Genomic DNA, 14,937 nt, shown 5'->3' with positions numbered 1-14,937 from the left:
TTCTTTCTTTAGATTTGCGTGTGTGTGTGTGTGTTTTTTGGGTCTCTTTACGCCTTCTACTACTTGAAACGAGAGGACAGGGCAGGGCAAACTGGCAAGAGAAAGACGCATTGAAAAGAAATGAATGAAGGAATAGAAATGAATCGGAATCTGTATAAATTCGCTTGGCACTCTGCCTGGGCACTTGGGCACTCTTGGGATGGGTGGGGGCATGCGGGTTCAGGGGCACCACCACCAACACCACCGGAAATAAACGACGTGACTTTTTATAAAAATATTAACCAACTATGAAAATGCAAGGGATTTCATTATATTCTATATGTGTATACATATATAATATGTATTTAAACAATCCCATCATCCCAACACCCTCACCAGGCACATCAGAAATGCTGGCAAATTATCGTTTCTTCGTTTCACTTTGGTTTTCGTACACGCTTTTTCTTACTTATCTTATCGCAAACGAACAAAAATGAAAAAAAAAACAACCGTATTTGGTTCTCTCTCTTTTTTATCGCCCGGTTCAAAAGGCGCATAACATTGCAAAATAGAAACCATGATCAAGTGTTGGCCACGACTTTTCAATACTCTATCCTTCTCTTCCAAGGACGAACTACTTCCTAGACAGACATTTCACAAGGATTGCATCCCTTTGACCCTATCATAATGTCTCTTATGCTCATACTCCTTCTTGGCCTGCTTTTGTAGGGTAGAGAATGAGCCTAGACATTACTGATGACATTTGCCGTATTGTGGAATATTTTTTGACAAAAGTAGACCCATAGGAAAGGGGAAAGAAAGGGCTCTCTCTCTCTCCTATTAATGTGTTCCAAAACATATAAATAATTTTATATAAATGACTGTGTGCAAAGATAGTGGGAAACAAGCCATCACAACATTTTGCTCTTCAATTATATTTTCATTTCTTAGAAATGGCTTTTTTATTCGGCCTGTTATCGGTCTTTGAGAGCAACAACAAAATGTATTTATATACGAAATTGGGTTAACAATATTTGCATTATATAAAGTTAATTGGAAATTTACTAAATTCACACTTACCCAGCGATGCCTCATGATCTGAAATATCCGATAAACTGCATATGGGCGGTGGTAAATCCTTGCAGCCATTAACTGGCTCCTCCTTAATAAATATGTTTTTGGACTGCAAATAAATGTACGAATTTTTTATTAATTTGTCATCAGAATTGATTTAAATTAAATTAAATTATGAATTTGACTTTCATTCTATGGCTCATTCTATGAGGCCAAAAAGTAGAGGCCAAAAAGTAGAGTCCAAAAGAAGAGTCCATTTATAAGATATTTGGAAAAGATATTCAGCTTAAACGACATTAATGAATAAGATGTGATGAAACTGAAACTCAAATGATTCAAGATCATAGATCCATTTCATTTTTCCCCCTAGAAAACCAACTAAACTGTCTGACAGTGGGAAATTTGGCAAGCGGAATGTCAGTAAAGAAAAGCAGCCAAAGACTATATAAAGCCAAGTGATTGAAGCAGAGAGAAAGCCATCAGCAAGAGAGTTTAGGATTTCCCTTGGATCAATACAGTTTTAAGTTCTATCTTCATTCAGTAGTTTATTGTGGCAAAATATGATATACCTTAGGAATCTGTAGGCTCAACTGATTTGGCTTGAAAAACATTATTAATCATTTTTGACTCGAACCCCATATAAGAATAAAGGAAGAAGATGGCATCTTCAAATTCTATTTGTATTTAGTTTTATTTGTGGGAAATGTGTAAAACAAGAAACTAATGGAAATACTAAATATGAACAGTTCCACTGTCATCCCATCCAACTAGCCATTCATCCATTCATCTATCTGTCAATTTGTACTACAATCGGATGACTCAAATGAGGCGGTATTCGTGTTGTTGTTGTTGTTGTTGTTTGTGTATACACAGACAGAGACAGACACTCCTCATACTCAGACCACTTTTACCCAATTATAAACTTGATGCTTGTCTCTTTACCCCACCATCAGCACTCTTTGCTACCTAAAACGAAACGTAAGACCCAAAATCATATTCATAGGCATAATCAGAGCAACAACAACCACAACAACAACAACAATAACATAAACATAGATTGCTCACAATTGACAGCAGAAGAGCTGAAGCTAAAAAGGGGGAACCAGGCAGGCAACCATCCCATGGGTCCGATCATGTTGAACGCGTTCTAATAAATTGAATTGTACATTTGACTTCCCACATAGAGTACAAGCAAACTGAATCTGCATGAATCGTCAGCGTCGTCGTCGTCGTCGTCTACGTCGACGTTGTCGATGTTTTTTGTTGTTCTTATTAATGATAATGGAGGTCAAAATAGTCAAACGAATTGTTTCATAAATATCATATAATCAATTGAACAAAGCAGACGCTTACACACAGAAACACACACACACACACGCAATTTGAATTGGGCAATTGATCAAGGAAGAGAGAAGCATAGGGAGAGTTGTCCTTTCTTTTGAATGCTGCTTTCAGCTTCAGTTTCACCTGAAACCCAAGACTTTTGACTTTAGCTCTGGGGTTATTCTTAACATTTTTGGCGTATTTGTTCGCCAGACAATGAGGATATTGAATTACACGTGGAGTGCATTTTCCAAGCGAATGGATATGACTATATAGGTTCAATGCAGGTCCTTTTTGGCCAGGCTGTTGGCCTCGGCGACCGGATGAAAGTGGTCAGACTCAACGGATATATGTTTACCGCAAGTCATGCACACAGGTATATCTGTGTCAAATGCCTATACATACTTGAGATCGATCGTCACTATCAGCTGAGAGAAAATAAGAGGAGAACGGCAACAGAGTCAAGTCTCATTATCAGGAAGCCGTATAAGCCCTTTTAGTTGTTGTCCCTTTTTTGGGGAAGTTATGTGAATTGTCTTTTCCTTTTGTCCAAAAAGACTTGATCACCATTTTGATTATGCCTTTTGTTTATCTCTTTAGTTTTTTTTTTTTTGCAAAATAAATTAAGTGGCACGCTTATGACTTTTATGGCAAATAAACAAAAGATTGTTAGCCACTCTTAAAGGTAAACAACGATCAATATATACCCTTTTTCTATGATTCAATTGCAAACGTTGCTAATTCACACTCGGCCCAGAGTGAGAACGAGAGACAATAGCATAAGACATAATAATTGAGTTTTGTTTGAACAACCAAATTTAGAATCAAGCCATGTTACGTGATCTGCATACTCCGGACAACGACAACGACAACGTCGACTATGATATTGACGATGATGATGATGATGATGATGATGGCTTTTAACAAGCTGTCATCGACGCTTCACCTGAGATTCAGTATGCAAAACTGCAATGTCTGTCAGTATGGCATAGAAAACCGATGGACAGGCAAGCCATCGATCAGACATCCAGCCCCAGACATACTCATATAATGTATATTTTTAGATTTATGCAATAAATAATAAAGTTTGATAATCTAAACACTCCTCTTGACCATAGTTAAGAGACTAGAAGTCATTCAAATAACCCTTTAAATGACCTAATCAAATATTAGAGTTTTAGAATCGATTATAGAGTTCATCTGTTATTGTGATACCGATTCATCAGAGCATTGTTAGGCGGATTGAACACTTTGTCCTTAAAGTATGCAATAAGCTGGAAAGACTACCATGAATCGTAACTTACAAATTGTCTATAAACAATGTTTGCCCCGGTAACTTTTTATACTTTGAACAATTCAAATTCCTTCTTATTTTTCAAACAGCAAAGTCGTGGACTACTTATTGCATACTTCAGGGGGCCAAGTGTCCCTTAAAATTAAACTAAGAATTGAGCTCTTATTTTCATAATCGTAAATTTCGTTTGTGGAGTCCAATTATGTAATAAATATTAGTTACATAAACAGAATGAAACAGAATCCATGGGTAGAATGTCCAAATTTCCTTTGGTTTAGGAATCAGAGTAACTAAAAGGGCTAAAATCTTGGGAACCACGTGGACAATATGACTAAATAGAATAAAAGCTTTGATTTCTATTAAATTGTTTAACCCATTTTAGGACAAGGGTTGGACATAGGTGAAGGCAAACTAGGATACCCTCATTGGATCAAATATATCTAAGTTTCTGTCTTCAATAGAAAACTGTATTTGAATTTAAGGCACAGTAAAAGCATGAGATCGATTGAATATATCACATTTGCTCGGAATATCTTTTTCAAGAACATCTAAAACGAATTTCCATACTCTAACCATATCCAAATTCGATGAAACCAGTTTAGATCTGCGATCTTCTATGATTCGAAATTCTGTATTCCTTTAGAAGGGACGGATCTGAGGGATCTGGACAACTCCAAAATATTGATATTTCTAATCAGTTTTTCCTATCTTGACTTGTTTTCGCGTTTTTACTAAACTCTTAGCCGAAAATTGTTATATTCTAATCGGTCGAATATATTTTCTAAATGCCTTCATGATTCAAAGGCAGTTGCTTTACATACTAACTTAAATATTACTAAAGATTAAAAGGAATTTTTATGAAACTGAAATCAATTGCAATTGATTTTCTTATGTATTTTGAAACTTACCTCAACTAAGCTACTCAGAAATGTAACTTTTCGATTCTTTTTCAGCCTCATGTTACTGGTGTTGTTGGTGTTGGTATTGCTATTGTTGTGGCTATTGATGTTGGTGCTCAGGATCGAGGAGGGTATGGGATTGGCTTGGAAATTGTTATTGGAGATGGGATTGCTGCTGGGATTTGTTTTAAACAAATGTCCAGCGTTGAAGTTAAACAGTTCGTTCAACTGGGCGGCCTTATCGAGGAATGCAAACGAATGGGTGGTTGCCGTTGCTGCTGATGTGGCAGATGTTGTTGTTGCTATTGCCGCTGCAGCGGGCAATGCTGGTGGAAGCATAAATTTCGTTGAAGATATCTCCGGATTACAAATCGCCAATTCCATATTGTGCAGGCATCTAGAAAGAGAATTCGAATTGAGGGGAAATTCGTTAATGTAAACAAATAATTGGGAAATTGCTTAGTAAACATCAACAATGATCAGTTTTTAGCAAATTGAAATGGTTTGACTTTATATTGAATAAGTGCCCCCCCAATTATCGCTTAATTAATGGGATCGTTTAGCATTCCCCTCGCCACCTCTTTATGCTCTTTACTTTGCACACTTATTCACACCTTTCGACTAAAGACTCTGTTAGCACCTCTATTTGCTCAATTTGAGAGGCAGCTCCAGCCACAAGACCGTGATGGTCTATTGATTCAAGAAATTATGACACTCTTCTATAAGCCAAGCGGGGGATGGCTAAAACGATTGTTATAGATGGAATGGGGTGCCCCCCATTTCGAGTTCGAGTTCGAGTTGAACTCGAGACATCAAAGTGTCCGCACCTTTTGAGCAATGGCGACAAGGCACCACAACAAAAGACACCGCCAGCCAGCCGAAGTTTGCATATATCAAAGACATTTTTTGTTTACACAGCATCCATCTCGTACCTACATACATACATACATAAATGTTTGTTTACATATACATTTATATTTATATAGAGTGTAGTTAGTTTTGTCAAGGGTTTGATTCTTTAAATATGTATATCTATGTATATAGCATTTTCTAATGGATTTGTTCTTTCTGGACTTTTTAAATATTTGCCCTGACCCAAGCAATTTGAGCATTTTCAAAGGAAACCACCAACAAAAACTCATGGATCGAGATCAAAAAACAAGAGTTAACATCTGTTTCAATAGTCTGACTAAGGGAATCATAATGCAATTCCAAGGAACTTATCTCTTATCATACGAAAACATACCAGCTAACTTTTTGACTCATGAAATTTTAAAAAACGCACTTTATAACTTTGCTGACAGTTTTTTTCAACTGAGTATTGTATTTAATTTCATTAGAGTATTGGCTTTTATTTGGATTCGGTTTGGTTATTGTAAGAAACTATAAAACTTATATACTATTTGGTTTTCTTTTTAAGACGAACTTCCTAGTACATACGACTGATGTTTGTGTGTGTGTGTGTGTGATAAATTTCTTATCAAGTAAATGAATTTGTCAAATGCAAATGAGGAGAACCCAAAAAAACAAACGCACATAAACAAAGAGAACAAAATGAAAAGAATAACAAGAAATGTTTAGGGAATTTTATCAACGGAAGTGACGGCATGACTATGAAATGATAAACTTATAAAAGTCAAAGAAATAAGCAATCCCCCTAGAAGGTTATGTATGTATATGATGGTTGCTTTTATACTAACAATAAGAGCTAAGCCCAGTAGCCGCCTTTTCTGATGTCACTATATGTATGTATACTGAAACAGAAAGCAAACTCGAGATAACTCCCATGGGGTAATTACGCATTTTAAATTATTATTTACATTATGCTTTTTGATAAATGTCCCATATGAGATAAAGGCCTTAAATAATTATACATTATTGTGGATTGAGACCATGGCTAGTTGGTTTTGTGTTCTATATAACTGAATTCTGATTGATTTTTAAATGTATTATATTATAATTATTCAACCAACTTTTGCGTTTCTCATTTCGTTAGTAAAATTAGTCATAATACCAACGAGATGAAAGCTAGACAAATTCTCTATATTTCTGCAGCTCTATTAGCCTGGTTATTATTAGCCCATAGCAATACAAGTGTAAGCTCCAAAATTGCAACTAATTGTCATTAAATTTACTTCAATATATACATATATTTAGTATGCCAGCTATGTGAAATTAACAAATGCTGTGTGCGAGTCTTACAATAAGTCTTGGGTTTTAATCAACAATTGCCGTCTAAAGGCAATGGAACGTCGAAAGACGGTATTGAACATTAATATCACTTTCCTATATCCAGCAAATGACATACACCTGCATATTCAGTTAATGAAAAAGGCAAATGGATATAAGCCATGGCTGGTTAACTACACAATTGATGCCTGCCAATTTATGCGTAGACGTAATCATCCTGTGGTCATCATATTCCACAATCTCATCAAAAATGTATCCACCGTCAATCATACCTGTCCCTATGAGGTATGTACTAACGTAACAGACATATTTAAGCCGTGTCTAATTGTAATTATTTGTAGGGTGTACAGTTGTTAAAGGACTTTTATCGCGTTGACGATTTACCACTAGCAATGGTGGGAGGTGACTACGTTTTGCTCTTAACTTGGATAATGAATAAAAGACCTCAATTCATAACAAATGTCTACTTTTCCTTCGATGAGTAATTCGAGTAATTTATTTGTTAACTTGAAACTTGTCAATTATTTACTGAATATGCGAATAGTAATGGCAAATAAACTAATATCGGAGGAATTTAAGTCTTTTTATGAGCAGACTGACTGAAATCGAGTTTCATTTAAAGCTACAACTAGTTGGGAATTATATTTTTTCCAGTTCTTAAAGGAAGATTAAAGGTTACAAAGACTAGACCTACTCTAAGTTTACTTTTTTGTAACAGCTCTAATTAGTTAGTTAGTTAGATACTGGAATGATTTTCAACATTTATAAATAAGTAAATATCATAAATGATCTTTCAGCCCATTCGATGCAAACCATCTACACTTTACTATGTAGTTTAACTAAAACAGGTCTTTAATATAAATAAATGTTGTAAAATAGAATCAGAGTCTAAAAATTGGAGTTTCAAGTTCTTATTTCTTATTTAAGACAGTTTTGGTCTTAGAAGAATCACCTGATATGACAATTTTTCCGCTATCTACTTCTAACTCTCATAATCTGTTCAAGTAACTATGTCCTATATGAACCTTTTTGTGGACTATAATGGTCGGCCTCGTTATTGACACCGCATATGAAAGCCTAAGTCCTCTATTAACCCCTCATAAATTATATATCTTTATGGATTGTTAATTATATTTACTTTTCCATATTAGTTTAATCATTATTTAGTACCCCTTTAAGCCTAGGAGTAAGCATTGAATGACAAGTTCTGCCTTTTTCTGGCACAGAGCTGAAGTTCTTGAGATATAATCCAGTCATAGTCAATCGTTTCACAAGAAGTACTTAATAACCTATCAGTTGAAGTATATTTTCCAGTTAGAGAAAAACGAGAACCTCATGGGATAAAATGGATTTCTTGTAATACTAAAAATACTGCTATAAAGTGAATTACAATTTTACAATGCAAATGGAGATGGGTCTTACGTTATATAGGTACATACATTTGTATACACAGTTCAACAAGTAATCAAATAGTCATACAGTTTCGGTTTTTAGGTGTCGGGCAAATGGGCAACTCTCTGAATGTGGCCTCGCAATTAGATACGATATGCAAATAAGTAAGCACATAGAATCAGTGACGAAGAAGAAGGCGTTCCTAGTATCATCTGTGTAGATTTTATACCAAATATAAAAAAAAAAAAAAAACACTTTATATACATACAACAAATTGTTGCATAAATTTCTGTGCAGTTGCGAAATCAATTTGAATTTGATTTGCTGATTTTTGTTTTCTTTTTTTCCAAGTGTTCCCCACAACACTATGGATACTAAGCAAAAGACCACTGGAGGCAGGAGGAGATCAGCAGAGACCCAGTTACGTATTCATCAAGTGATTGAGAACTCGTACTCGAGTGCACTAAAAACGAATTTAAGTTAATCAACATTTAAATGGATAATAAAAATCTCTGCGAATGCAATCGACATACAACTTGTATTTATTTTTCAAAGCAAATCTCGCCACTTACATACAAAACATATATCTACTATAATATAGAGTGATCGTGTATATACATATGTATGTATATGTATATGTTTGCTTTCAGCAGAAATGCAAAGAGTATATAGAATATTCCACTTGCTGCTCTTTTCCCTGTGCATCTGATTGAAGGCGGAAAAAAGAAAGCACTAGTGAAAATATAATTGGCATAATAATAAATAATGAGATTGATTTTTAATTTATAAATTTATGTGCTATACAGTTGGAATTTCGACAACAAATTCACAATTCTAGAATAGACCGAATGACGAAAGTGCAAGAAATTGTTGCATAAACAAAACGATTCTTTTGCAGGAATGGGGAATGAATTTAAGAGGGAAATTTAGAAGATATCAAGCAGAGTCGATCTGGCCATGTCCGTCTGTTTGAACATCTGCATCTTGGAGACTATAAAAGATAGAGCCATCAAATTTTGTAGATAGACTAGTGTGGTATGTAAGGTGCTCAAGTTTATTTCAAATTTTTGACAGGCCCCCTTCCGCCTCCGTAATTGCGATTATCTCAAGTGATCTAATTACTTTTACTTTTAAAAGACCGTTCAATTGAAATGATTATCCAACATTATGTTTAATAATATAGATTCGATGTAAATTTGTTGTTTTAGATTTCATTTCTATTTTAAAAGAATATAATTATATATTAGCTAATTAGTCCTGATCACTCAAATAGCACTGTCGATGATCTGTAGCTTAAAAGCTAAGAATTAGTAATCAATTCAAAGTTTTAAAACTTCTCTTCAAAAATGACCAAAATACACAAACGAAAGAATAGAATTTGGAAACGGAACAAAAGTAATATCTTACAACTTACAACCTAACTTATATACAAATCGGTCTCCAGTGAATTATTTTTGTGAACACAGGTGTATTAAGGTTACACGTTTAGGGGATAGAAACCATATCAATTAATCACGTGATTACATTAATATTAAGTGCCAAATGTCATTCCATTTCGCAAAGTCTAATATATTTAAAAAAAAAAAAAAAGGTATTTCACTTTTGACTAAGCATAATAGTTGCAGCTCACAATCTATCTTAACTATCATAATCCCAGACCTTATCTCAAATTCAAGTAGATAAGAGCAACAGGCAGACATGGACAAGAGTAATGTTGGCATGTTGGCATTTGAAGAGATTTTCAATTTTTGGGAAAGTAGAAGCAAAGATGGAAGAAGGAAAAAACTAAAGATGGTACAGGGCAGTGCAGCAGATGCTGCAAGGGAACAGATTGCAAACGAATATGATATTTCGATATGGTGAGCGCACTCTCCTTGCCCAGGCCAGGCCAGGCCATGCTATGCCATACGAAGGACAACAATAGGGGTGCAACTTGTGTATGTGTGTGTGTGTGTGGGTGTCTGAGTGTGTACGTAACGGTAGAAGACAATTTTAGCATTTTTTTCCCTCTAGTTTTAAAAAGGGATCGTTGATGATGATGATGATGATGATCCTCCATCTCAGTGTCTGCCCCTGTGCCTGATTCTGTGCACATGTGTTAAGTCTGTCTGACTGAGTGTGTATGTGTGTGTGTGGTGTGCGTGTTTGTCGTGGGATCGAGAATTGCTTGAGCCGAGCCTGTCTGCAGCAGGTTGATGATATTCAGTGTCTGTCTGTACATACATAAGTGGCATGGGGCCAACGAACCAACTTCAATATGCAGTGAACTGTAATTCTAGGGATATTTATGGAAAATAAAGAAGTAAAAAGAAGAAGATGCAACTGTATTGAAGATGTCTCAACATTGTCATCTTTTTAAATATAAGCAAAACCATCCATATGCTGTTCGATCGATCGATTTTTAGCTATTCAAAGTGATCTACAGTCTTCGAAAAAAAGGGAGGTGGACTCAATTACAACTCATTATCCGCCCTAGACTTAAATATAAGGACAAGTAGAAAGTGTACAAAATTAGAAAGAATTTAAAAAAATGTTAAAATTTTTATTTGCCAACCATTATTTGTTGTCCATTATTCAATGTGAAGAAGAGTTTAAGAATTTGTTTAGGGAAACTCGAAAAGTTGACCGACATTTTAGCAGTTTAAGAAGTGAAAAATCATTCTCTGGGAAAGGGATTTGATCCCATTTTCTATCTTAAGGATAAGCCACTGCGTATTGTATCTACCATTCTACTAATTTTTTGTTTTATGATATATAATTCACCTAAATTGAATCAAAATCAGTTAACCAAGTAACTCATTCTGGGTTTATCAAGGTGGAAGACATAGAATTGCTTGATCTCGAACAAAGAATCAGAGACTTTGAAGAAATTTGTAATTGTTAATAAGAGTTTTTCGAATGCTAAACACGGTTTTAGTTATATATAGTTGAAAATATTAAATAACGAAAATTTTAACCTGCTCAAGCAGCAAAATGTTTGAAAAGAAGTGTCCCATTATCTGTATCTTGACCATTAATCATTGAGTATGAAATATACTTAGTTTAAAAATAACTTTATAATATCATAATAAAGACTTCAAAATTTATCGATCAGAGTAAATGCAAATACTCGATGGTATTTAAGACTAGAATTTAGGTAATTTTGAACATCAAAAAAGGGAATTTTTGTTCTTTTAGATTGTTCTCTTGGACAAATCTTCCCAGATCTGAAATATTTATTACCAAACTTGATTTCAGATTTGTCCGTGATCATCGCAAATGTTTTTTTGTTATGATCAAGCATTACTATTTATTTTTGAACATTAATATCGAAAATCTATTTGTAGCTTATCGTTTGAGGTGATCTTTGAATGCTCTTCCAATACAATTGAACCTTAATCGCTGTCCTAAAGCGTTCATTGATCTACATTCTAAGCCATTTGAAGAAACGAACAACAACAAAATGATACAACCAAAATTCAACCGCAAACATTAACACATTCTCATTAAGAAATTTAGGAACTTTGATTCGAAATACAATGGGGATAACAAAAAGGGCAATCAAAATGCATTTAAAGATTGCTTTTATTGGTTACACCGGAAACTGTAGCAGGGAACAGTAGTAGAAATTTCAATTATTTTCCTATAGATATGTGGGTATGTGAGACTATGTGGAAGGAAGGTCTATGGAAGTGGTCAAGAAGCGTCCAAAAAAGGCAACAAGTTTCAGCTAGAGGCTGAGACCCATCATCATCATCATCATCACAAGCAGCAAGATCTTGAACAACCCAACCTAAACATCATCCTGAATTGAGGCAATAGTTAAAGGCCGCGGTAGCCAAACCAGTTTCTTTCCCTAGATTCATTCAAGAAAACAGGCAGCGAGCGAGATAAAAGATACAAAATGATAGTGTATGCGATAGAACGGGTGCGAGGGGGATGGAGATGGCGAAAGGGTTTTCATAGTTGGTAGCCAAAGTTGAAATAGAAAGAACAAAAATACTTCAACTACTGTTTTTCAACACTTCAAAGACAAAAAAAACTCACCGGTGCGCGGGGCAATAAAATAGCGCCGCGTATCGCCGCCAATGAGCGGGGATTACAACGCGCCTCGTAAATTGGGGAGGGGGCGGGGTAGAGTTGGTTTAAAGAGAAGGAGAGATGATGGTGATGGTGGTAGGGAAAAGGGTAAACACGAAGACTGTTTGAATCTGGATTTGGCTTTGTTTTATCTTTTCTCTTCTTTTTTTCGGTTGATTCTTGTATGGTTTTTATTAGGGTATCCCACAATTAATTACAGCTTCAAATTAGGCACATAATCTTGATCTTGAGCCAGGAGATGCCACTCTTACACACACACACACGCACATACACACACACTAATAACTGTATGTATCTGTATCTGTATCTATATCTGAGCGTAACCCTCCTGGATTTAGCGGCAGCAGGTTGTGATTATTATGGGTAAGGAAGAAAGAAGACGCGAACCGCAGAGAGGACGAGAGAGAGAGAGAGAGAGAGAGAGAGTGATAGAGATTACGTGCCTGAAACAAAAGCGAACGACACACACACACACACACACACAGAGGAAAAAAAGGAACTACACAGAACTCTCGGGGACTTAGTTCGGCTTATAAGAAGACTGTCTGGAAACGCGAAATGGCCGCCGCCGACGCAGCAGATCGAACGGATCGGATCAGAGGAGCAGCAACCCACACTCACACACACACGCACGACTCAAATATTGCACACACACGCGCGCAAAAGATCTTTGAAGCGATTTTTGTGGTTTTTGTAGAAAAAGATTCGTTTTTGTTGTTATTTATTTGAATTCCCTTGCAGTTTACTCCCGTTGATCGACTTGGGCTTATAAACACAAGCTGATCTTTGCATGTATGTGTTTAGGATCTATTTTTAGATCGTTTTTGCTGTTTTGACACTAGTGAGATCTTTTGAGATATCTTTAATTAGCTCTTCTTTTATTTCTATTGAATTTTGTGGCACTCACTTTGTCATATCAGAAACATATATCAGGGGTTATACACTCGCGATCGTTTACTATTCCGATATAATCTTTATGATTCTCGATTCTTTGTAGAAATCAAAATACAAACACAGACACACACTTTAACCGTTAAAAAAGCAGACCGTCCAAACGGAAAGAGAGTCGACAACAAACTAAACGGCCGCGACGCCGACGCAAGCAAGAGAGCTGAAGAGACAAGTGAGATAGAGAGAGAGAGAGACAGAACGAAAGAGAAAGGGCTATGGGGGAGAAGAGGTCTGCGCTGCACAGTAGGGCCTCTGCCCGATTTAGCGTTGCAAAAATCAATTTTTTCATGATCGCGTTTGAAATCGGTTAAGATTCATAGGTACTAAAGGCGCCCAAAGTTGACACATTTTTAGTAAAGGGGAATAAATGATAATTTTTACAAAAAGTCGCACCTTTAAAACTGATATTGGCCGATTTTAACAATCGATCTTGAATTTTTCATTTTATCTGAATAAATAGCATGTTATTAATAGCAAGTTTCATAAATTTTAATATATACCTAAGACGTTATTGAACTAGAAGCGTTTAAAAAATACACTAAATTTTGCTGCTTTTTTAACTTTGCTGGAACAGAACTAACAAGGATTAATGACAGTTGTTAGGGTGAGATCATTAAAAGGTTGGCTACTATCCTACATGTTTTAGTTGCAAGGATATTATAAATAGTGATAACATTTTTCCAATTTGCATTGAAAAGAGGTTCATCTTTTGACTAAACAAAATGTTCACCAACGGAAAGGATTTAATAGAATAACAGTGTTTATCAATTGGACAGCTATCCGAAGAAGCACAATAATGTAAAAACAAGGATTACAAAGGGTTCAGATACACTAATACATGAAAAACTGCTCGTGTTAGACAACATTGAAAACTTTTCAACATGCTGGCAGACTCTTCGGACCCATTTATTACATCACTGAGACACGTGAAAGTATCTTAAAAGGATTTGGAAATAGCAACTATAGTTTCGAAATGTTGAGTTTATTAGATCTATATTGATGTAAATATTAATGATTATTTTCATGAAAATCAGCCATCAATAGCAGATATTCAAAATTAAGCTAAAAAAATCAACAAACAATTTTTTATTTATTTTTTCAAATTATGTTTAAAAATCTAATTAAAACATTAAAAGTTTGGAATGAAAAAATAAACGGTTTTCATTCAAATTTTAGAGGAAAAACATGTTTGGAAATATTTTCTGACTTTGGCTTTGAATATTTCATTTTAAAGACACTCAGCACTCTTGGCAAATATTGATTTTGAAGCTAGAGAAATTCTTTATCATACGCTTTCTCGGTTTAGAAACTACGATTTTTGCAATGTAAAATACGAAAAGGCCCCACTGTTCGCCGACGCAATGCCGCAGCTACAAGTGACGCGAGCACAACAGCAAGCAAACAAGAGAGCCGAAGAGAGGGACAAAGACAGAGAGAACGAAAGAGAAAGGGCTATGGGAGGGAGAAGAGGGCTGCGCTGAGCCCCACACTTATCACATTGATAAGGCAAAAAAAAAGAACAATAACAACAAAATCGAGAGTTATTTGTCACTGCCAATTTACATACACATGCATAAATTTCTGCCTATGTACGTAAATGTGTGTGTGTGTATTTATTAGCAAATTAAATAATTTACAATATTTCTCTCCCTTCTTCTCTCTCTCTCTCTCTTGCCGATTAATTAACCTAATCAAAGAGAATGAAATGCGTGTGGGAGGAACAAGATCGTCATTTTCCACAGAGCTGAAAAAGAA

General features: G+C 35.4%; 2 protein-coding genes across 2 annotated transcripts in view; one reads left to right on the top strand and one right to left on the bottom strand.

Annotated features, from left to right (window-relative positions):
* Positions 1-13,292, bottom strand: part of pnt (pointed) — a 68,479-nt gene extending 55,187 nt beyond the window's left edge. Inside the window, exons 1-3 of the mRNA XM_068297376.1 lie at positions 13,139-13,292; positions 4,579-4,966; positions 1,060-1,162 (exon numbers count right to left, since the gene is read on the bottom strand). Of these exons, the coding sequence (XP_068153477.1) occupies positions 1,060-1,162; positions 4,579-4,966; positions 13,139-13,146 (499 nt within the window). The 5' untranslated portion in view covers positions 13,147-13,292. The remainder of the gene's footprint in view (positions 1-1,059; positions 1,163-4,578; positions 4,967-13,138) is intronic.
* On the top strand, positions 6,591-7,244 carry LOC137582000 (uncharacterized). The gene is made up of 3 exons (XM_068296426.1): positions 6,591-6,665; positions 6,727-7,044; positions 7,101-7,244. Exons 1-3 carry the CDS (start codon positions 6,591-6,593, stop codon positions 7,242-7,244), a joined length of 537 nt encoding a protein of 178 aa, XP_068152527.1.
* Positions 13,293-14,937: the final 1,645 nt, after the last annotated feature.

This window comes from Drosophila tropicalis, unplaced genomic scaffold (genome assembly GCF_018151085.1).
Source record: "Drosophila tropicalis isolate 14030-0801.00 unplaced genomic scaffold, ASM1815108v1 contig_859, whole genome shotgun sequence".
Classification (NCBI taxonomy): Eukaryota; Metazoa; Arthropoda; class Insecta; order Diptera; family Drosophilidae; genus Drosophila; species Drosophila tropicalis.
The sequence above is the reverse complement of the archived record's forward strand: the minus strand, read 5'-3'. Positions and strand labels throughout refer to the sequence as shown.